A 24,407-nucleotide genomic window follows, 5' to 3' on the forward strand; every position below is an offset into this window, starting at 1 on the left:
TGTTTATAAAATATTCCCCTTGTGTAGGAACCTGCTTATTATAAAATCTGAGGTATGGAAAAAAATGGGGCTCTTACAAACCTGCATTTCCTCAGCAAAGTGTATTGACATCAACCCGTGTTATGATTTTCTGTGTTTTTTGTAACACAGGATAGGTGCTTGATCATGATTCTTTTAACTTTTTTTAGTTCAGTAAAGTTTATAAAATATATTGACTTAGTGGAAACTTTATACTGTTTGTTTTTTTTCTTAAGTAATTCTGTGAACCTTTTTGTCACGGGGACATCTGTGGCTTTGTATTGGGTCTGTGGTTGCTGCACCCGTCTGATGATGAAAAACATTGTTTTATATACAGAACCAACTTTTTTACAAAACTGGAAACATTGTAGAGTATCTGAAATCATGGCTTATAGATATTTAATTTTTGAGAATATAAATGGAAAGTGTGTGTGCTTTGTTTGCTTGTTTGTTTTTTTAATGGCTATGTGTTGCCCTGTTCCATTTCGTTGTGAACAGTATAGCAAGCGGTATGCTGAATTTTAGTCTGAAGTGCTACTGCATAGAAGTTCCAAGATTTTTTGATCTGTCGTACTTCCTCTTTCTTTAAAGGAAGCATAATATAGTATTTGAGAGGGTTGACATCTTGAGACTGATTTGTGTCAAGTCTAAAAATTATGTTAATCTGCCAGTTGAAACAGTTGCCTTGTTTCAGCTAGTCTTTTATAAAAATAAATCTCTTTAGTTTTATAAAAGAGGATTTTGTGAATTGAAAAATAATCCTTTTATGAGGTCACATCTAGTACTGTGAGATTTATTCTAAAGGTAGCCCAACCTACAAATTACTACACAAATTATTTTTCACGTATATTCTATTGGACTTCATCCCAGTCTTTTGTGTAAATTAAAAATTCAGCAATACAAGCCTTTTTAAATTTAAATAAAATGGAGCAGGTCGGGAAGAGATTGAGAACCCACAATGTTCTGTTTGTATTTTTGTAGTGAATACAAATTGTTTTTTTCAGTGTTAAGCTGTCATTGTGGAAAAGACTTTTGTTTTGTTTCCTAAGATATTAAAACATATAAAATTAAGATGAAGCTAAAATATATAGATATCTGTCTCTATACAGATATGTCAGTATCAATATCGATAAAGATGTAGATGTATAAATGTGATGTTGACCTGAAAATACTGATCATTATATTCTTTTTAACTAAAAATAATATTTGAGTTTAGTTTCTTTTTATAAATTAAGAACTTATTACTAATGTAAAGTTTTAAGTAAAAAGCTTGGTTGTAGCATTTAATTAAAGATTTGATTAAAACCATATACAAATATATAGAATATGTCCAATAATTATTTGCTAGGATTTGGGTATTAGGTTGGAGCACTTGCCTAAAACTAACTCGTTACCTGCTATAATTTAATTGAGCAACACCTTTGTTCTTTTTTTTTTTGAGTTTTCTTTAATATAAGTGAATTACACCTTTTTTCTGCAGTAGAATTAGTCACAATAATTGAAAAGAGAAATTTGATGTTTTAATGGAAGGTAACACACATTTCCATCTTGCTGTGTACTGTAAAGAAAATTATTGTAGTTCCATCCTTGACAGCTGCTTTCCATGCTGCACCTAATCAAGAACCCTCTTGTACGAAGTGGCCACATATAACTGTTGAGCATGAAAGTTTAGGTCTGGAGGAGAATAGTGGTAAACTCTTTTGATTTTTTTTTTTTTTTTTTTTTTTCCTGGGTGTGTACCCTCCAAGAAAATAATGTGCTATATCACAAAAACCTTCTTTAAATAATATTTTTAAAGTATTTTTGCTAAATGTAGAGTGATTTCCTTAGGGTTCAGGGAAATAATGTGAAAGAAAAATTTCATATTATGTGAAGCCTTTTAGATGTACTGTGGAATGATGTATCCAATTTATAGCCATTCTCAATTTAGTTTTGATATAATGTATTTAAAACCTTTTGGCCAAAATAAGTTTTACTTGTACAAAGCATTCTTCCTTTTGATATTACCATAGTTACTTGCATACCTGCCCAACTGAATAAGACACGCACCTTTTTCTGGGAACACAAAATAGAAGAGGAAAAAAAAATCCTTGAAGAAAAGGTGGGGAGAAAGCAGAGGGTTGTTTTTTGTTTGGGTTTTTTTTACTTGCCACTTCAGGGGTTTCAGTCTCTGGACATGTGGGGATGAGAGAGGGCAGAGTCCTCTCATCAGCCTCCCTCTGAACCCCCAATAGGTAATGACCTTGCTACTGCAGCAGCTACTGATTTTGGCCCTCTCACAGCTGCAGACTGACACTTAAGGTATTTTTACATGTGCTGTGGGATGTGGTACAGGGCGCTTTTAATTAGCAAGCCATGCTAATTCAAAGTGCCCACATGTCACGTGCATCCCCGTACTGGTGGGGTACTTTGAACTAAAGCTCATCAATGCGTTTTATTTCAAAGGGTCCTGCTGCCATATTTTCAGTGCGGAAACATGTGGCAACACCGATGCACGTGACGCTGAATCGAGTCTATTCCGACGCACTGGATTTCCAGTGCATCGGAGCAGGTTCTGCGCACATGTGTAGGAGCCCTTAATTCAGCAGTGGCTGAGAGGGTTAAATCTCAGTAGCTGTTGGCAGTGCAGCAAAAGGAAGGGGTAGTGAGGCTAAGGCAGTATGGCTGGGGGGGAAAGGGTGGGTAGGACTTGCTGCAGTTCTGTGTAATTCCAGCTCCCGTGGAAAAATGTTTTTTCATTTTAAGATGTTCACCCTAATTATTTCCACTCCCTTACATACACTTCGTGGGGAGGGGGAGAAGGGTGTGTGTGGTATGCAAATAACCATTCAGAGTCTTCAGAAAGTCCTTGTGTACAACCTAAGCTATTAACGTTTAAAAGTGCACAAGGACTTTCTGAAGACCCCGTATAGTGAAATTGTAAGAAATGCATCTCAATATTTCTCACAATGGTAAATAAATACTTGTGCCCTCATTGCTAGAGTTGAGGGCCTTTTTTAATAAATAAATTCAGTAATAGCAAAGTCATGATAAAATACCAGTCAAGTATGATGTACATTTATTTGTATTAAAACTCACTCTTTTTGAAGCTTCCTCCATAAAAGGATACCTGTATTCTGTTTTATTTCCCTTTTTATTGCAGGGGTTAAAGGTCTTTCATAATTTATTGTGAGGAGATTAGTTTGTTGTACCTGTAATATTTTTTTAAAAGATTGTTCTGAAATGTATTTTCTTGAGGTAGAAATCTTAGCTGCTCCCAAATGATTGAATAAAAAATTTTGAAGCTCTTCTCAGAAGAATTCTTCAGCTGTTGTGACCTTGAAAAATAATCAATATACTTTGTTTTTAAAAATTGTTGCCATCTCTTTATGTGGAAAACTCAGAAGCTTTGTTTTTAAGAACAGAGATTCTAACCAACTCTGCATCACAAACCATTGAAAACTGGACTTACAGGTTTGATTAGAAGCATGTTTACATGGAGATCTTTTGCAATCCTACATCACTAGTGATTATCAAGGAATGTATGAACCACGGGGTAGTGTAAGGATGTAGGGTGAAATTCTGGCCTTGTTGAAGTCAGTGGCATAAGCCTTTGGTTATAAACTGTTTTCCTGTCTTTGTATACAACTAATTTCATCCAACTTCAAGACGATCTGTATCTAGGGGAAGCAAAAGGAATTCAGTAGGTTCACTTCTTAAAGAGGCCAGTATTAAGAGCATAACATAACATGAAGGAAGGATGGGAAGCGTAGTGAGAGACCAACTTGGCTAAACGAGGAACTTATGAATAACTCTTATCTTGTAAAATGAGTATAATTGAAAGTAGAAATTTGGTATTATTATGGAGATTAATATAAAGTATAGTATTGGCATGTAAGGATAACATTCAGAATATCAAGACACAAACTGAGATATTGCTAGCAAGAAATATAAAAAGCAACAAGGAAGCATTCTGTAAGTGTAATAGCGATAAGAGTAAGACCAAAGCAAGTTTTGGACCCTGCCTGTAGGAGTGGTATTTAGTAAGGGATGATACAGGGAAGGTAGTCTTAGTCCTCTTCCTACTTTTTAAATTTCAGTCTTCATGAAGAGATTGCAGTCAGATGATATGCAGAGTTAGCAGCAGGGATAGAGGAGGAGATAATTGGCTAAGTTAGGAGTATTCTGATAAGTTGGACGTTTCCAGATCACCAGAACCAAATGAGATTTACCCTAGAGCAGGGTTTGGCAGTGCTTTCAGAGTACAGGCTGATATTTATGCAGCTGGTTCTTCCAGCCTGGCTGTCCAGTGGCAGCTGCTTCTCCCCACCATCAAAACATCTTGGGCTTCACAGGCTAGATGGAATAACTGAGGGCCCAAAGTGGTCCACTGAAGTTATGCAGCACAGGGCAGGGAGCAGAAAGTAGAGCAGCAGATAAGACAGGAGAAGAGATTGGAGTGGTACTTGGAGAGGGTGTGGTGCTTAATTTGTGGCATGTCTGTCAAAAAGTTTGGCCCTCACTGACTTCAAGGATAAGATAATTGGGAACAACCAAAATGGATTTGTCAAGGGGAACTTGCATTTAACCGATTTGATTTTCTTTCTGTGACAAGGTGATGGGCTTTTGGAGAGGGGAGAATGGTAGATGTGATATACTTTGACTTTAATAAGGCTTTTTATATGGTCTCTAGTGACATTTTCCCTAAGAGTTAAGGGAACAGTCTAAGTTAGTTAGGTGCCCGACTGGTTTGGTCATTGTGCTTAGAGTAGTCATCAATGGCTTAATGTCAAACTGGACAGAGGTATCAGACGGGGTCTTCAGGAGTTTTGTCCTGGGTTCTGGTACTGGTTAGTATCTTTACTAGTATTTTTATTTGGAGGATTGAATTGAGTGTGCACATAGTAAATTAATGGATAAGACCAAACTGGATTGGTTGGCAGATGCTTAGGATTTGAAATGACCTTGATACACAAGAGAAATGGTTGGTTTACTGAATGAAATTTAATTAAGGACAAGTGTGTACTATTGCATTTAGAACAGGACAATCAAATTCATAAATAGAAATTTGGGATCAACTAGCTAGGTTGCAGTACTGCAGACAATGACCTGGGAATTAAAGTGGACTGGAAGCTGAATGCGTAAATCTCTTCCCTGTCCCCCACCCCCTGAAAACCAGCACTGTATTGATGTCAGATGCAAGTGTCACACAGTTAAAGTGCAGCAAGGAAAATGTTTAGGTTGGATGCTAGGAAAAGCTTTCTGCTAGGGATTTAAAGCACTAGAACAGATTATCTAGAGGTGGCAGAGGAAGTTTTTAAGCAGAGCACTCGATTTGGATAGTAAAACATAAGTTTTTCTTGAGCAGGGCCTTGGACTCGGACTCAGATCAGGCTTTAGCAACCTTTTACTAATGCAGGCTGAAGCTTGTGTTGGCATTGTGGGCCACTGATCCTATGCTGCTGTGCTCACTCCCCTACTCCCAAAACGCATGCTGCCAAAAAGCAAGGTGAATGTGAATTTGGATTGACTCATCCTTTTGCGACTAGCAAAATTGCTCCCTCAGAAACAAGCAGACAAACAAGTCCCTACTTTTCACCCTTGACAGCAATGCTGTTCCTTGGAGAGCTGTCTAAGGAGCTGGGGAAGAACATAGGTTTTTCTTTACTGGGTCAAACCAAAGATTCATGTAGTTCAGTATCATATCTTCATCGGTCACAAGTAGTAGATACTTTAAAGCAGAGGTGGCCAACCTGTGACATATGCTTTAAGTGGCATGGGCAATCCCTGGTATGCAACAGATGAGGAAGAGGACAGGCAGCACAGTAGGCAGGGCAGAAAGTGGAGCAGGAAAAGGGATTGGAGTGGCATTCAAGGAGGGGACAGGGCTGGTTTGTGGCATGTGTGCCAAAAAAACACTGCTTTAGAGGAAGAGTATAAGAAATGAGATGTGTGTTTGTATGACCCATGCTTTCCAAGTTGCCTGTAGTATGTTCTAACTCTGTGATTAATAGCCCTGGATAGATTTTATCCTTTGTAAACTTGTCTAATCCCTTTATTAGTCTCCATAACCTCCTTTGACAAACAGAGAGGGTAAACAAGCTGATTCTTTAGTTGATGGATTTTATATAAAGCATCTAGAAGTGTGAGGTGTTGCACATAGTCACTCAGTTCTCTTCTAGCCTCCTTCTGCAGTAGGAGACTGTAGCAGTCTCTACCTGTCAAACCTAGTAATAATCAGCTTTGCATCATTTTCCACGTTCAAGACTATATTTGCATGTGAAACAGATTCTTATTTAGATTTCTAATTTCTCCCCCCCCCACAGTCATGACATCCAAAGGCCAGCTTTACTTTAGTGCCTGCCATAACTCATAAAATAATTTTCGTGCTGCTTTTTCCTCACTTGCATGTATTGTAGTGTTATGAAATACTCAATATTGTGTACAGTTGGAAAGAAAGCTCATAACAAAAATTTGTTACTGCACCTCTGTTTACCACAGCTGTTGTTTTGATATTTTAACAAAACACTTTTGTCACTGTTGGTAGAATACTTTTATGCCAATATTTTGTGAACTTTAAACTCAGTCTGGACTCTGGCACCTCATGAGTTTCCATGTAGGAAAATCTAGGAGCTCCTTCTGTTGCTGTAACTTACATTTTCTAGAAAATGTTATGCAAAATCCAGCATACTGAAAGAGAACAATGGAGAAATAGTGAGAGTTACTTTTTACTGTTGCAAAATCTTTACACCATGTCTAGTTCCCCAGTCCACTTAACTAATTTTGGTTAAAGGTTTTGCCGAGCCTAGGAGCACATCAATTTAGTGTGTGGGCTTTTTTTTGGGTTTTTTTGTTTTTTTAAGCTCTGAAAGCTCCCGGTGGCTAGCATCACAGCCAGCCAGCTTTAACTCCCCAGTCCAAACAACCATGTGTCCATTTACAACTTGGTTAACATAAAACTGCTTTTGGCACAAGTCCGGAGCAGGACCTGAATTCACAGCTCCAGAGCCATAGTAAGATACTTTAACCACGCAGGCTGTAACTGCACTGCTTTAATTGATCTTGCTAAGGTATTAAATACTTATTGTTTCTACTGGTGTAATCCAGGTGGGTATTCACTGGAGAAGGGGAAAATGAGACTGAGGGCTTCCAAATCACAGTAGGAGAAGACCACTTTTACTCTCTTAATTGATCTGGTGGGAACCGTGCTTCCAACTTGTAAAAGTCAAAATTCTGAAGTGTGTGCACATCGTGCCTTTTGTTAGGTCAGTTGTTGTAGCTGATCAGGCTTCATCACCAGGGCCTGCATTACACTGAAGCAATAATTGAGTGGTTATGGGGGTGTTTTTGTTTTAATGCTGCTCGCAGCTCAGTAATGAACAAGTGAGTCCGATCTGTAGCTCTGCTACAGCTGTCAAAACCCTGTTTGATCTAGAAAATAAGTCAGCGAGCAGTGATATTTCTAAGTCACTTACGCAGTATTATCTGCACCTGCAGTTGAACAGATTGGAGAAATGTGGCCATTCTATTTTTGTTCAACTACAGGTTGTATTGAATGGATATGGTCTTCAGATTCTGTTAGTACCCTTCACTAGTAATCTGAATAAAGCATTCCTATTGCTGAGTCTCAGTCTTATCTTTTAATGGTTTCTTATAGTATAGTCCATTTTATTGTTTTTGTAAATAATTATTTATAAGAGTTTTACAATAGTTTTAAATTATAGTAACTATAAAGGGAGTTTACCAATAATAACAGAGTAAGTACAAACTTCTAGTAACAGTTTGATCCATCTTTTTTTATATAAGAAATATCTTCTTGAAAGTTTAAAACTTGTGCTAGTTTTTGGTTTGGTTTGGATTGTGTACACTTTTGACAGCTTCTTCTCGTTCTACCTAATGTTGCTATTTTTCTCCTGTACTTTGTACATGAAGGTATTTCAGTACCCTGAGGTCTAATGTAAAGACCATGGACTGCTTTGTGTATAAGGTCAATGCATATGCTTAGTTATCAATTAAATGCATGCACAATTGGGGCTTGAGTGAGCAGAGTCTATTTTTTTGGCATTATTATTTTTATAATATGGTAAAACCTGTCTACTGTAATTCACAACTTATTTGGGTAACTTCACCTTCCTGAATGCATTTCCATAGCTTTTGCTTTGTTGCAATTTGATTTTGGGGTCTTCCCCTCCCTGCAATTCCTTATCGCTTGAAAACCTATTAACAGACACAGAGAGTGGAAGCTGCTGTTTTTTGTGCCCATGTAATGTTTTCTGCAAGTTTTCCTACTATAATTTAATAGAAGAATTTATCATGATAGTAGAACTCCTCCCTGGCAAAAAGGTTTTCTTCTTTTACGCTTTGCAGAGGTGGACTAGAAAATGTTATATGGGCCTCAAGTTCTTTGATCTCTGAGGAGACTAGTAGTTGCTTGACTGGTTCAGCTTGGAATAGGAGCTAGGAATAGCATCACTTGGGGATTCTTCTATCCTTTCCAGAGGGAGTGAAGCTACCATTCTGTGTTGGCTGGGTAGGGTGGAAGAGAAACAACTATAATCCCCTTAGCCTGTTAAATGCTCTATTCCGTCTGATACGCAATGATTCAGTTCTAAGGGGATAACTTGGTGAGACATGCTTGTAGTAAAGTGAAGCTTCGTTACAAGTTTTGAAAGCTACTTGAATTCACTGAAGCAATTTCGGATGCTTTATTTTGTATTTTATAGAGCCTGTAAACTTGCTGCTTGTTGAAGGGAAAATACACTGTCCTTGCATGCATTGAAAATTAGATCTTTGTGCAAAGGAATTTGAAATCTAAATGTTAATACTCCATTTCTTTTTAATCAAAATTTTACTGAAACTTAATTCTACTTGCAGTATTCCACGTGTAGTATTTTCAATATTGTTGTGCATTTGTTGTGTAAAATAGGTACAATCTGATATTCGCTCTTTATCAATACATTTCTTCAGAGCAAAAAACATGTCGTCTGCTTGAAAAGAGCATGAAAGTTGTGGGACTATAAAAATTCTTGATAAATACTGTATCGGGTTCCCATGTTAATGGAGATTACAGTCTATTTATATGTTGGAAGTAGCAAATGATCTTCAGTGTCATGAGGGATGAGTTGTTCACTTCAAAGACTTAGTACTGGGCTGTTCTTACCCTACTAAGAGATTTGACCAGTAAAGCTGAAATGCATGACCTGTGCTCCTTTAAGGAGCAAGTATTAAAATTAGAGGTGCACTGATACATAGTTATGATTTATCAAATTGGCATCAATATAAAGAAAATTGACTATAGCAGAAATTGGCTTGAAGTGCCCGATAATTTGGCCGATTTAAAATGCTCGTGCATGCATTGCAGCGCAGCATGCAGGCCATGAGGAACACAAGCCAGCAGCTTAGAGAGCTGCTTTCAGCCGGTGTATCTGGTGTGGTGAAAGGGGACAGGGGACGGAAGGGGTGTAGGGGTGACAAATCAATACCTGTTGCAGTGAGGGAGGGAGTGGGACTGTGCGCAGCAGGGACGGGTGGGCGCGGGACAGAGCCACAGCTTGTCTAGGGTGGGTGTGGCTCCTGCTGCTGTGTGCCGCTCATCTGGTGGCTCATCTCATCACTACTCCCACAGCTGCATCCTGCCTTGCCCCACCTCGTGCAGATCTGGGGGCACATGCTGCCCCCTCCCCTGTGCCTTCCCAGACAAGTGGCGAGAGCAGCAGTGGAAGCCACCGGATACATGGCACACAGTGACGGGAGGTGCCCCATTCCCAGCGCCCCCTGGATGAGCTGCAGCTCTGTCCTGCACCTGCCCTGCCCCAGCTGGGCAGCGCTTATCCCAGCCTGACTCCCTCAGTGCAGGGGGCGTTGATCTGCCCCCTCATGGCCCTTCCCTCCCCCTCCCCTTTTACCACAACTAGACTCAGCTGTATCGGAAATCAGATTGGTATCAGCCAATATGCCTCCTTTAAAAATAGGCTATCGGTATTGCCCCCAAAATGTCTATCAGTACACCCCTAATTAAAATAATTGGTCTCAGAAATAAGTGTTGTTTTTTGGGCATAAATTCCTGCTAGTCCCTAATACAGCGAAAAACTATTTTGGGATTGGCTAACTACAAATGAGTTAGGATAGAACTGTCCAGCTTCCAAATTGTCAGGGATCATATGCTATGTAAGCCTTGGGCCACTGGGATACTGCCTCTTTTCAACCTCTTCCTGCTACGTCGCTTACCCACATGGCTTCCCCCCACCCTCCGCTGTACTCTGCCATTCCCTTCCAATGTACTATGCACAATTCCCTCATGGGGACCTCCCTCACCTCCCCTGCCTGGGTGTGATTGATTTCCCCCCCCCCGGCGCATGACCTGGACATTTATGCGCATGTCCTTCCTTGCCCTGCCATCAGGAAGCAGGTGCCAGAAGAGGCAGGAGGGAGCCTGGATGCTGCTGTATCAGCTGGGGCGATGGAGGGAGTGGCAGTTAGGTGAAAGTCTGGAGGCCTTAACTTAATGCAGGCTGCTTGCAAGCTGTAAGTTGGACAGCTGAGTTGGGAAATTGAATATAGTAGACCGGATACTGTCAGGAGTTAATAGATGCTCTTTTTTGTGATTTTTAGAAGTTTAGTTTTGCATATATGTAAGGGAAAACTAAACCTCGGGACATTTGACGATTGGAAAGCAGAGTACAACTCTTTCATACTTTTTGTTGGGGTTTTTTGGGTGTTTCAAGGTGTTAGTTTGAACATATTATACGGAGACAACAGTTTAACATTCTGCATAAAACCTATCAGTCTGTCCTCTTCAACTTATTCATAAGAGGAGAGAAAAGCACTTAAAATGTTAACTGCATCTGTGTACCCTGAGTGTAATGGGGTAGGGAAGGAGGAGCAAAAATATGTTAGCTTTTTTTGGTACTGAATAGTATTCATGGCAGCCAGTGTAGAATGCACTTCAAGCTAACTCATTAAAATGAAATTGGGCTGTCTGCACTCTGGTTTCAAAATGCATTAAAACCAGGTAGCTGACCCGTTTAAACATCTTTATTTTAGTATACTCAGATGCTTCGTAATAGCACGGTCTGTGTGTCTGTGTGTGTATACATTCAGACTCTCGCTCTCTGAGAATACCAACCTAACAAACACAAATTCTACAAATCTTCTCTTCAATTTGTTCTTTCAGTTAAGTATATAATGTAATTAATCTTTATCTATAGCAATACATCTTGATGTTACTTCGCTTTCATATTATAATATACAACATGTTTTTAGATGACAAAGGTTGGTGCTCAGGCATGAGGTAACGTAAATTTTATGGTTTCTATACAAACATACCCATGTGTTTTGTTCATTTTGTACTTGAATTAGGCAGGGGTCCTGCAGTCCTCACTTGCACGAAAATAATGGCTGTGTACAAGGCGGGTGAATTAAGATTGAATGAATGATTTTAAATCTGGCAATTAATTTTTAAGAACTTGACTTTGCAGTGTAACTATTTGTCATTCTTACGTAAGTAATTTCATATGGTGTTTTGAAGGCCAAATGTAAAATTTGGTTTGTGCATGCTTCCTTGTTACATACCAAATGTATGTGAGGGCTTTTCTCTGGTACTTGATACTCAAATGTAATATTCTTGGTGTTGGGCTCAAAAGTAACCATTTTAGTATCACGGCAAAAATATGTAGCAAAGTTAACTACATATTAAAAATTATGTAGTGTGGAAATTGTTTTATTCCTTTGTTTCTTTGGAAAGCACCTACTTACAGAGATTAATCATTTTTTCTTTTGGTTTAGGTGACAAACAGCATGTTTGGTGCTTCAAGAAAGAAGTTTGTAGAGGGGGTCGATGGTGATTACCACGATGAAAACATGTACTACAGCCAGTCTTCGATGTTCCCACATCGGTCAGAAAAAGATGTAAGCTGAGCAAACATAGTTTTGTTTTTCTTAATGGAGTCATCGCATAACGGAGATCATGTTTTGCTTCTACAGACTGTGTTTAATGTGCAGATTAATGGTTTTGTCAGGTAGAAATGTTTCATTGAGAAATTTTAGGATAACTTTTATAATAAAAAAGATGGAAGCCATGAGTTAGGCAGGTCATGTCAAAAGACGTCTAATTTAAACTGCTGGGCTTAGGGGGCTGGGGTAGTACAGGTGATAGGGCACGGCTGACAGCCCAGATGTCACAATTTGAGGCTGTAGCAGAAGTGCTCATGGCACAGCCCTGTGTGTTCTGCTAAATACCTTGTTACAAGAAGGAAGGACCACTGTGCTTCAACATATTTTTTTTGTAAACTGTTTTAGAGATTATTTTAACTTCTTTTAATATTTCAAAAATATTTTTTGTGGATTAAAAAGTAGTTTAAATTTGATTATCACAGGTCATCAGAATTAGAAATGGCCATCTCACAGTGTATGTATGTAGTAAAGATGGATTGGTATTGGACGTCAGGCAGTGTTACCTTTTAGATTAGGTTCAAATTCAGACCAAAATTTGAGGAAAGAACAAAATAATTTGGCGGCATTATTTAAAAAGAAAGTTTTTTTTTTAATGCTGAATCTGTTTCGAGTGACTTATTCGCTCCCTGTTGAAGCTGATTTGGTAGGTAAAGCACAGAATGGAAAATAAATGCATTTTACATCCCTTCATGATTTGATGTATGATAACAGTAAAGTAACTTATTTCTTAGCTGTATTGAAATACCATTTCAAAGCAGCAAGTTTCCTTTTTTCTCTGGCATGCCCCCTTCCCCCCAGTAAAATCGCAAGCTGTTTTAGTTATGATGCAATAAGAAAGAAATAAGACAGTGCTTAGTGAAGCTTAGTAAGAAGTTAAGCTTTTTATTACGGTTACCATTTATCCTGTTTTCACCGAGACAGTCTGCTGAAATATGGTCTGTATATGGACTATATTCCAACACTAAAATCCTGAAATATGGTTACCTACATTTGTATGTTACTAAAGGAATATTTGAGTGGAGTAATTTTGTGCAGGCATTATGACAGGAAGTATATCTTAGAGCAAGGGTAGGCCAAATGTGGCTGGGGGGGTGGGGGGGCAGATGCGACCTGTCAGGCCATTCAGGCTGTTCTTCTATCCAGCCCACAGGGGCCGCTAAAATTTTTTAAAAAATTAATATTTATCTGTCCTGGGTTGCCTGTCATGCAGGCCTCAATGGCTTGCCAAAACTCAGTAAGAGGCCCTCTGCCCAAAATAATTGCTCACCCCAGTCTTAAAATGAAACTGAGGTGGGGAGGAGGGTGTGGTCGATTTAGGGTAAGAGTGCCTGATGCCAAGGACAACAAGAAAACATTTGTCAGAAAAGTGGACAAATAGGATATTGAAGCTTGCAAAGATGACAGGAGATAAAGGCGCCATGACAACATTCAATGGAAAAACAATTTCCAGTAGGTTTACCAAGTATTAATTCTTAATTCCTACTAATGGGTACCTGGGCATCTTTGGTCTATGACTTTGCTCATTAGTACTATGGCTTTTCCAGACTTGGGCTCATGATATCCTTAACTAGCATATACTGTGGTACATAATTGATGCTAGGCCATGTAATTGTATGTTGTGATGAAGGGGTACACGTTTAAAAACCATCAGGGCTAGGAACAGAAATTACACCTAAACTGGGTAAGTGATCAGAAACAGGTTCAAGTCTGTAACGCAGCAAAAGTTCAGCGCGCATAAACTGCTTTCAAAATGGCTGAAACCAATTTAAGTTAATCTTGGGTGAGTGTAGTATCATACTTAACTGATTTAGGTCAAACCAGTTTATTGAACTTCTGTCCCAGGTCCCATCTGGTTTCAAGTTTAACTCATTGCCCCCAGCATCCCAGGATGCTTTGTACCTCCCCTACAGTCCCCCCTGTAATGCTTAAAAATATTTCCTATTGGATTTCAGTGAGAATAACCCCTGAAGATAGTTTTTAGCACGTCTTTGTCATTTGAATGGGAAAATATTTCCGGATTTTTGTTTTAATAGGCAAAATGAGCTAACTTTTAAAGGAATTCCAAATGGGCAAGTCTTATTCAGCATTGTAAGCATATAAGGGAAATGTTCAACATTTTGGACCTTCTAAGTAGTTTCCATTTTCCACAACTACTAAACTATGCTAAAGTAGGAGGGGAAAAAAACAGCAGAACTTCTGGGGAGGAGAGGGAGAGAGTTCTGGTTGTATTCCAGTGATCCAGCCAACTATATCATGAGAACAAAAATGAATTGAGGATTAAAGCTAAGTCTACAAAGAAAATATCCATTTCATGGTGTTAGAAATGAGTTTTGTAGCAAGTGATCTCTTTGGATGGCAGATATCACTAACAGAATAGTGGCATATTGAAGTTGTTTTAATTTCTTCATTTGCAGTTTGCTTTATACTGTTGCTTCTCTTGTTGCACACATTTAATCTCAGAATGAAAATTCTGTAAAGATAATACCTTAATGGGTATTCTTCGAAGATAATATTGGTGCAATTTGTCTGAGATTCAACTCAGATTCCTGCTTCTGAGTAGGGTCAGTCCTTGTCTTGAAGTGTCAAATCCTTGTTTCAGTTTCATTCTTAGTTGTTTCAGTAAGATGAAGATAGCTATGTTCTCAGAAATGTAATACTAAATACATGAATACTAAACCTGAGTACGAAATTTAGTATTATGATTTCTAGAAACATGGCTACCTTCATCTTACTGAAACACTAAGAATGGAATTGAGACAGCAATTTGGCACTTCTCTGAGGCAGGCAAATGGCTTCAGAGAATACCCATTAGGATATTATCTTTACAGAGTTTTCATTCTGAGATGAAATGTGTGCAACAAGAGAAGCCACAGTATAAGCATAAAGATTTAGGGGAATAAATAAACTGTTTGTTTTTGTCCATTCAAAGGTAGAGGTAGTATTATGGTATAGTGGGATATGAAAGGAATTTTTTAAACTTTTTAATTTTTATTTTTTGACAGCAGTCAAAAATAGGTGCAAGACGGTTGTGCAGAATTTAAAAGGTGATTTAGAATGCATTTTCCTTGACTCCTTCCTGTTCCAGCAAGACATCTATACTTTTTGGAGACCAGATTGGATACTCTAACAATTTTAACCTTCATGTGTGCATGTGTGAAGCTTTGGTTGCTGATTTTGATTCGGAGGAGATTTGATCCAATTCGGTGGCTGAATCTCTGAATCTGAATCGAATTGGGAGACCAATTAAAAGGTCCAAATCAATTCAAAGCCTCCAAACAGATTCAGAGAAGATTTGGAGATTCAGGTAGTCTCTGCTTGTTGCAGCTGGGAGCTGGACCTGGGCTCCGTGCCAGTAAGTTGAGGGTGGGGGAGGGGAGGCTGGAGGAGGAGGGAGTGTACTATGGGGGGGACCCCTGCCAGGTCCCATCTCCTACCTGTTCCCCCAGGCCACCTGCGCACCTCCGAACCCTGCCTGCTCTCCAAGCCTTATTGATAGCTGCTCTGCTTGGCTCCAGCATTCTGGCACTTAAGTGCAGAACCTTTTTTACTGGCTGCTGCAGTGCCTGTGAGGGCTCTGGGCTTGTGGCAGAGCCCCCTAATGCAGCACAGGACGGTGGGGGGGCAACGGGGATTTGCTCCCCCTCCCCACCTGGCAGAAGCTGATGAGTGCGGGGCTTTTTTTAAAGAGCCGGGACACTGGGGCCAGGCAGGGCAGCCATTGACAGGGCTAGGAAAGCAGGTGGGGGATGGGGCTTGTTCAGTTCGGAGATTCAGCTGATTTGGCGGTGGCTGAATCTCTGAATCAGATTTGGGCAAATTGATTTGGGACAGTGATTTGAATTGCCGACTCGAATCACAGTCCCCCAAATTGGCCGAATCCAAAGCAAATACTAGTGGCCTAGTGCACACGTGTATGTATATTTGTATGCACTTTGTATAGACCAGAGGTCTGCAAACCTTTCTGGCAACAGGCCAGAATGATCCATCTCTGGTCCAAGGAAGGCTGGTGCTAGGACCCAGCTGTTGCAGCTGCTGTCCCTTGCTTCTCCCTGCCACTTGGTTGTGTTTTGAGACTGGAAAGCTCCAGTGCAGTGCAGGTGAAGCCCCTGCTGCCAAAACCACAGCTCCATAGGCTGGATCCAGTGGGTTTTCTAAGCTGTAGGTTGCTGAACCAAGATATAAACCATCAGTAACCAGGCCCCTTTCTGGCTTTAGTAAAAGTGTCCTAGAGCCCTTTTGAGTCGTTTCACATCCATTTTATTTTCCGTTTCAGTATAATTTTCTTGTGTCTTGCTGTTTAGACTAATCTCAGCCCCATAAGACTTTTTGTAGTGATATAGTTAGATCAGTCTCTACAGAAGGGGAACCAACAGCAGCAAGTTCAAGAGACTTAAAGAATGTTAGAGACGATCAGTTTAGGCAGGTTACAAGGTATTAGTTTTCATCTAATTTCTTATTATGGAGCCGCATTCTCAACGACCAGAATGGAAATCGCATACTTGGAATGAGAAACAACCGTATAATGCTTGGTTTTTCACTAGTGACCCCAGTTCAGTGACCCCAGTATTTTGTTGTTGTTGTTGTTTTGTCAGAATATTTAGGTTTATTGGGTCAGACTCGATTTCCAGGCATTCCACTCTTCTGATGAGCACCTGCCTTTTTTGGAGGCAGTAGATCTTCATTCTTTTTAACAGTTGTCTGAGATGGGCCTGTGGTTTTCAGGAAAAAGGAAAAGGACACACCCATGAATGCAGCTTTTATGCATTCTGCTAAAGGTGGGTTTCCACTTTACTCGGAAAGAAAGTCTTAGCCAAGAAATTAGAATAAAGGTGTTAAGGAACTTCTGTTAACTTGGGATTTTTTTACACAAAGATTATGCTACTTTGAATTAATAATTTAGGCTGCAGACAGAAGTGAGGCTCCCCACTGTAACCAAGAATGCTTTGTAGGAAGCTTTCTGATTTGCAACGATCTCCTGGAAGAAACACTGTTGGTTCCAGCAGGGATGGGAATCTAGCTGCTGGTTTTCTCTAGCAGTGGCCCCTGTGAGGCTGCAAGTTTTCAGAATGGGAGGTGGGAGAGGGAGCTTGTTTTTAAGGGTTCCCTAGTTGGCCCTGAAGGGTGAGGTGGGTGAATTGGAGCTCCCTCACTTGGAGGGTGGGAGGGGCGGTTCCAGTACACCCACCCCACACTCCAGCAAGGGCTGAAAAACCGGACTGAACTCCCTCTCCCCTACTATTTTGAAAACATTTAAAGGCTGGCAGGCAGCGCAGACAGAAGTTAACAGAAGATGCTCTGTTTTGAAACATCTTCATCTCGCCCCTTGTGCCATTTTTGAAGCCGTTTGCAGTTGGACAGTTGTTTGGTCAAGGCTATAAACTGCTTTCTGTGGCCAGGTCAAGTGAAAATTTGTTACTTCTGTCTGTACCCAAGATCTCTTCTGTGGCCAGAAGTGGTGATTGAGTCCATTATGTGCATTGTGACCAGATTAGATGTCTTATTCTTCTTGAGCGCTATTGTCTTCTGAGAAGGAGAAACCCACATAATATACTGTGTCAGACTGTAGGTCCATCTTACTCAATAGTCTGTCACATGGTACATCTACATGTGTGCTTTACTGTGGAGTAGACTAATGAGTTCTACAGTAAAGCATCACCATCTACACATGCACCAGAACTATGGTGCAGTAAATTAATTCCACTGTAAGATAGTATTGTCCTTAACAGTACTATCTTATGGCAGAGTACTTGTGTGCGCTGAAATGCATGTGTAAACAGTGACAGGGACTGGCTGAGGCATGAGGATGCTAAAGTGCAGGGGTTTCCTGCCACCTAGCTTTGAGCTTTAGCAACTCATGCTGTAGCTAGCCCCTCCACCACTGGGCCCCCTGCCAAACTGGGGATACTCTGCCCTGGCTCGGTGCTGCAGTTCTGGGTGAATGGGTAGACGTTGGACCCAGTGCAGACTGCACTGGAGTTTACTGCTCTGCCTTAATGGCACATGTAGATGAACACAGAGTGGTGGAGAGTGAACAGGGTATGACCAGGGTTTTTTCCAGTGTTCCTCTCCCACTTTAGCATTTAGGGTCTAGGAAGTTCTGATTTAGAGGCTGTGGCTCTAATTCCTATATTCATTATTTATTGAAATCCAACTCTTGCCTGATGTTCTCTGAATAAACTTTTAGTTTGCAGAAGAGAGGTCGTCCTTTATTCTTAAGTGCTCTGCCTTCTTGCATGTGAGTCTGTTAGCAGGTCATTTATAGGATCATGAGAAAGTAGGGCTGGAAGGGACTTCATGAGGCCATCTGGTCCAGTGCCCTGCTTGAGACAAGATTGTCCCTGGCCAATTGTCCAACCTGCTCTTGAAAATGTCCAGGGATAGGATTCCACAATTTCTCCAGGTAGTATTGTTCCAATGGCTGACCATCCCCATAGCCAGAAAGTCCCTCTTAATCTTTAAAATACATTTCTTCTGCTGAAGCTTGAGACCATTACTTCTAGTCCTGACCCTTGGGGCCAGAGAGAAAAGCTCATCTCCATCCTTTCTGTAATTGCCCCTCAGGTATTTGAAGACCTTTATCAAATCTATTAGTTTTTTCTTTTCCAGATGAAATAACCCTAGTTCTTTCAGCTGTTCCTTATAAGCCTTGCTTCCCAGGAACCTAATAACTTTCACTGGTCTGTGCTGGATGCTTTCCAGTCTGCCCACATCTTCCTTGAAGTGTGGGGCCCAAAACTGGACACAGTACTCCAGGTGAGGCCTCCCCAGCACTGAAAAAAGGGGAAGGATCACATTTGTTGATTTGCTAGTGACATTCTTGTTGATGCAACCCAGTATGCTTTGTTGGATTTTTTTTTTGATATCTTTCTCTAGGATGGGCTGTTCATTTTCTCTCCCAGCTCTTTGACAAAAAGGAAAAGGATACAGAACAGTGAATCTCAGCAGCATCAGTGTGACCTCTGGAGGGATTTGTCATCTTTTTTTTTTTCTTGGAAAGTTTGATTTCTTTTCCAGATTTCTGGCTTTGTCATTTTCAGTCTTGCTCTGTTTTTCAGGAGCCTGACCGGTTCTAGCTTCTCATTTAGGGGACTGGACTAGGACCTGACTATTGCTGTTCTTCTTTGATCATTTAATTGATTCATTAAGAAGGTGACTCCTGAGAGTGTGTCGCATAACACTCCTCCGAAGGAAGATCTGCATATGAAGGAAAATTGAAGTCTGTGGTCACAAAAAGCAGTCTCACCTTTACAGCTGTGAGAAGCTCCCAATCTCTGATGTGTCATAGTAGGCAAAAGACTTGCATCCCATTGCCTTGTGCATTAGCAGTATCATCAGCAGTGAGTAATGAATGGGGGGGAAATGAGTCTATTACCTTGGCTTAGTAATGTTTATGAAAATGCACATTCTTATTAACATTAACCTCTTCATGCTAATCTGGATTTTAACACAAGATGAACCTTACATTTTATTCATGAGGGTCAAAGCTATTAATCTGTTACTACATAATAATTTACATCTACCACTAAAACAGTCTGGGATAAACTCAGTATGCTTAGGTCTTGGCGATGCATAAGCAGAATTCATGGGACAACATTAACAAAAATTCTGAAATGTAGTATCTGAAGACAAAAACGATTAATCTTATTTTGATATGAAAGTAAGCCATTTAAGTGAGAGAGAATATTTCAGGAAATCAGATAATGTAGCTTTATTCAAGATTCAGGCAAATAGCAACAGAGGGCAAAGATGCTGAGTATTATATCTGGCTTTCAGTTTGGCAGCTTCAAAAAGAAATGAGCATTTTTCAAGAAACAGTTTTAAGGTGCTTTTTTTTTTTTTTTTTAGGTGACTAGATAAGCAAGCCAGTAAGATCTTCCATCTCTAATTGCCATGGTAACCTAAATTGTGTAATGTATATTTGCCAAAACAAAATGCCTCATTTATTAGCTTGCAATACATGCAATATAAAACACTAAAAATTCAGGTGGTAAATGTATACTTTTAAAAAGTATATGTAAAAACATATGTGTAATGCTAATTTATTATTATAAAAATGACCTAATCCTTAATGGATCTAAGTACTGTCACAATGCAAATCTGGCACCGCCATCCCATATCATGCTCTTCTGTCTTCTGCTTTCAAAGCAAAACAGCAATTTACAAAGATTTTAAAAGGGCATGAAAAAGGCATCGTAATTAAGGGCAGTCAAAAAAGTTGGATTTTGGTCAACAACAAAAACAACAAAAATCTTTGCTCCAGTACCTAAAATGGATGTGTTGCATGCTTCTCTCGCTAAATGACAGACAGTTGGCAACCGTGTCATGTCAGATGGTATAATGGCAACCCCAAACCCCTATTTTCTCTCTTGACATATTGCAAGTAAAGGCTTATACTCAAGATACTCACAGTTAATCTCTAAGCCATTTTGTAGCAACTTCATAATAAGTGCTTGAGAACATTTTCAAAGCTCAAGACTTGTATTTCCTCATGAGTAAGAACATTTTTCTTCTTCAATTTTGATATGCCAGATGTTGCCATTCCTTTCCGTGTGGAGTGGAGCCACAAACACCCTGCAGAAAAAGCTCCTGCTGAAGAGCAGTATAAAGGAAAGAAAAGAAGCCAGTGAAGTCTGATAGGCTTAATTTACTTGTTTTATTTATTTGCTAGTGTGACTTTGGACTTTTACTCAATGAACATAGTGATTTGAAGCGAGAGAAGTTTTCAGATATTTTTATTGTTTAAAAGTAGTTTTGTTGTTGGGCTGTGAAAATAGTGGCAACAAAATTACTACAAAGTTGTTCTTTTGTTGGTGTGCATAACTAAGAATGCATAATCATCTGTCATGCATGTGGATGCATCTTGGCCTAGGTCAGTGCTTCCCCAGCTTATCCAGAGCATGACCCCATCCGTTGATGTTGTGATGCCATTTGAGGTTGCGGCTCACAGTTTGGGAACTGCTGGTCTAAATGTTACTTATGGGCTTAGATTAGTTTACACTGCCATAAGAGTAATTTTAGAGTTTATTTTTCCCTTTTTATTGAGTTAAGAGAGTTTCTTATTTTGGACTGATGCAGCACTGTATTCTGACCTCAGATTACTTTGCCTCCATCTAGGAAAGCAAGTAGACACACTGTTCTTCTCAGAGCTTTTAAAGCATGATAATTTCTTCACACACTGGGAATTTCAAGTGAATGGCAATGCAGCTTTTTTCAGGGCCGATGATAAATTGCACTGTAATAAACTAATCGGGAGTTAATGAAGGCATGTATAATTAGGGGTCTGCTTAACTCCCAGGTGGGGGAAAAAGCCATTTTAGGGACTTTGTTGCAGCACAAATAGCTGATTCTCATGGGCATTTCCCAGTGGTCCTACATCTCACTACTGATTGGTGGAGAGGCATTTACTGTATAATGTAGTAGCAAATTCTGTGGAAAGTAAGTGATATAATTTATCATATAAATTTAAATATTTAAAATATAAATATAATTTTAGGTACAGTACAAATTGTATCATAATTTTATTATGTAACATTCTACAAAAAGTTTAGATATTACACAATACTAATCTTAATAGAAACGTTTTTACATTGCTGACTGGCACCTTCAGTCAATCCATGTCACTAGCAGATGGTAGCTCAATCACATGATCTATGGCTGTAGTAACTGTCATGTTGTCATGCTGTTTTTTTAGATCAGGGGTGTCAAGTGTATGCCCAGTGGCTTGGATCCTGCCTGCACAAGTTGATCCTCTGGCTCATGGGCTTGTTAGTGGAGCCACTGCATCAGCTTGGCTCTGGAACCCAGAGGGTTAATTATAGAATCATAGAAAATTAGGGTTGGAAGGGACTTCAGGAAGTCTAGTCCAACCTCCCGCTCAAAGCAGGGCCATCCGCAACTAGATCATCCCAGCCAAAGCTATGTCTAGCTAGGTCTTAAAAACCTCCAAGGATGGAGAGTCCACCACCTCTCTGGGTGGCCTGTTCTAGTGCTTTACTGCACTCCTAGTGAGAAAATTCTTCTTAATATCTAACATAAACTTTCCTGGCTGCAACTTGAGATTGTTGTGTCATCTGCCACCACTGAGAACAGTCTAGCTCCATCTTCCTTTGCACCTCCTCCATGTAGTTGAAAGCTGCTGTTAAATCCCCTCTCAGTCTACTCTTCTCCAGACTAAATAAGCCCAGTTCCCCCAGCCTCTCCTCAGAAGTCATGTGTCCCAGACCCCTCACCATTTTTGTTGCCCTCGGCTGGACTTTCCCCAATTTGTCCATATCCATTCTGTAGGAGGGGGCCCAAACTGAACATGGTACTCCGGATGTGGCCTCACCGGTGCTGAACAGGGTAAGAATCGCTTCCTTTGACTTGCTGGCAAAGGAACTCCTCCCATTGCAGTTCAGGGTGCAGTTAGTCTTCTTGGCAACAAGGGCACACTGCTGGCTCATATTCAGCTTATTGTTCACTGTAACCCCCAGGTCCTTTTCTGCAGAGCTGCTGCCCAGCCAGTCAGACCCCAACCTGAACTGATGCATGGGATTATTTCATCCTAAATGCAGAAATTTGCACTTATCCTTATTGAACTTCATGAGATTCCTTTTGGCCCAATCCTTCAATTTATGTAGGACACTCTGAAATTCTGGCACTGCTTGCCCCTCCCCCTCTTTACCAAGAACCAAACTGGGGTTTCTAGTCACTGTTGATAGGTAATATCAGTGGGAAGTGGAGCAGGGGAGATTTAAATGGCTACAACTGTTAGCCTATATGAGATTGTAATCTTTCCTCAAGGGCCAAAAAAACCTCTTCAATTCTTTTGTTTTTGATGTTGTACCTAGTAAAAGGTTCTTTGATACTCAAGCTGTTTCTGTAGTATACATCATTAATATTCAATTTAAGGTTAAATATATTTGTAAAATGCAAATGAGTTTAACAAGGAAATCAAATACAGTATGCAGCAAAACAAATCCTGTGTTCTAAAATAGTAGATGCCTTAGATACCTTTTCTCCAGAAGTTTAGTTGAAATGCACAGTAGTAAGCCTCCTGTGTCTCCTGATGTTTGCTGGGGGCAGGGCACATCAAACAATTATTTTTTCACAGTAGTCTTCCAACTATCCTTAGAGTAGCTGCCACGTTGGAATTTTAAAAAACATGTAGTTGGTTACCACACTTTTCTGTTAAAAATAGTGCCATCTGTTGCTGTGTGACCAGTCTGATTGTCCTTAAAAAGCAAACACCTGGATAGATAAATAATTCATATTAAATTATTATAGATGAGCAAAGCCTTGTAGTAAGTGAAGCCTACACTTCACATGGGGAGCTGATTCAGGTGCTACAGTATCATTTATGTCTGTCTTAGAGTGTTTTTTTTTTCTTTTGGCTCAACTCTATTTTGAGTCATTAATTTGTCATCTTTGCATCTTAAGAAATATCTTTAATTTATGGTTGTACTTGCTACCCAATAGATGCATACATTGGTACATGTATCACATACATAGATATGTATATAGTATATGTCTCAGTTGGTAATTTTTATGTAAATCTCTTTATGTCTGTTCTTCGCTGTCTGCATTTACTTGTATAAAGTCTACAGCATTTAAACTTCCAAAAGACTTTTTCCCTGGTTGTCCATCCACTCTGAAGTCCTAAAGGGCTAAAGCCCCAACTACATGCTCCTTTTCCAAAATTTTTTTTTAAATTTAAACATAGCCCAGACCTTTGATTCTGGACTATTATATAATGCTGCTTTTGCCCTATGGGTTAGTCATTTTTCTTGCATCTGTGATCCACAGTAATGTTTCTTGATAGTTTATTGACATGAATTTGGATCTCCAGATTAATCGTAAGTGTTCATATTGCAGATCATTCCAAGAGTGTTGATGAACCTTTAGTACCATACCACATTGTATATTGCATGCAAAACAGATAATGTACAGAGGACAAATATTTTACAAATGTATTAAAGAACTTAGGTATTTGGTCGTCTTTTTTTGAATTTTTACTTTTCCTTCTGTAAGGCCAGGTGTAAGCTTCAGGCTGATGAACCTAAATTATGCTTATTGTTTTCCTGTGTGCTACAGCATCTAGCAAATTTCAGTTGTCTTGTATTTGATGCCTTTAATACACATCATCAGTGAAAACACAGTATTCTTTCCAGGTGCTAACAAGTACATATTATGGAATGCTTCATGTTGAATGTCTTGATAATCTCTGGGATGTTTGAGACCATTTAAAAGTCTATATTTACAATCAAATCAGTATGATGTTACAATCCTAGGTATTATTCTAAAATAACTTAACTTGTAGCTTTCTGTGTCTCATTAACTTTTTAAAATTGTAGATGCTGGCATCGCCATCAACATCAGGTCAGCTGTCTCAATTTGGGGCAAGTTTATACGGGCAACAAAGTAAGAATTCAGTTTATTATCAGTATGTTTGATTGTGATATATGAACATGTCACTTTTA

At 39.6% G+C, this 24,407-nt stretch overlaps 1 protein-coding gene across 3 annotated transcripts in view; it reads left to right on the top strand.

The window, feature by feature from the left end:
• Positions 1–24,407, top strand: part of CNOT2 (CCR4-NOT transcription complex subunit 2) — a 115,016-nt gene that overhangs the window by 51,118 nt on the left and 39,491 nt on the right. For all 3 annotated transcript variants that reach the window (XM_090042528.1, XM_090042529.1, XM_090042527.1), the window contains 2 exons: positions 11,782–11,904; positions 24,282–24,348. In XM_090042528.1, the coding sequence (XP_089898654.1) occupies positions 11,794–11,904; positions 24,282–24,348 (178 nt within the window). In that variant the 5' untranslated portion in view covers positions 11,782–11,793. Of the gene's footprint in view, positions 1–11,781; positions 11,905–24,281; positions 24,349–24,407 lie in introns of those variants that run through there.

The sequence above is a fragment of the Crocodylus siamensis genome, chromosome 4, assembly GCF_052110815.1.
Source record: "Crocodylus siamensis isolate JL-2025a chromosome 4, ASM5211081v1, whole genome shotgun sequence".
Classification (NCBI taxonomy): domain Eukaryota; kingdom Metazoa; phylum Chordata; order Crocodylia; family Crocodylidae; genus Crocodylus; species Crocodylus siamensis.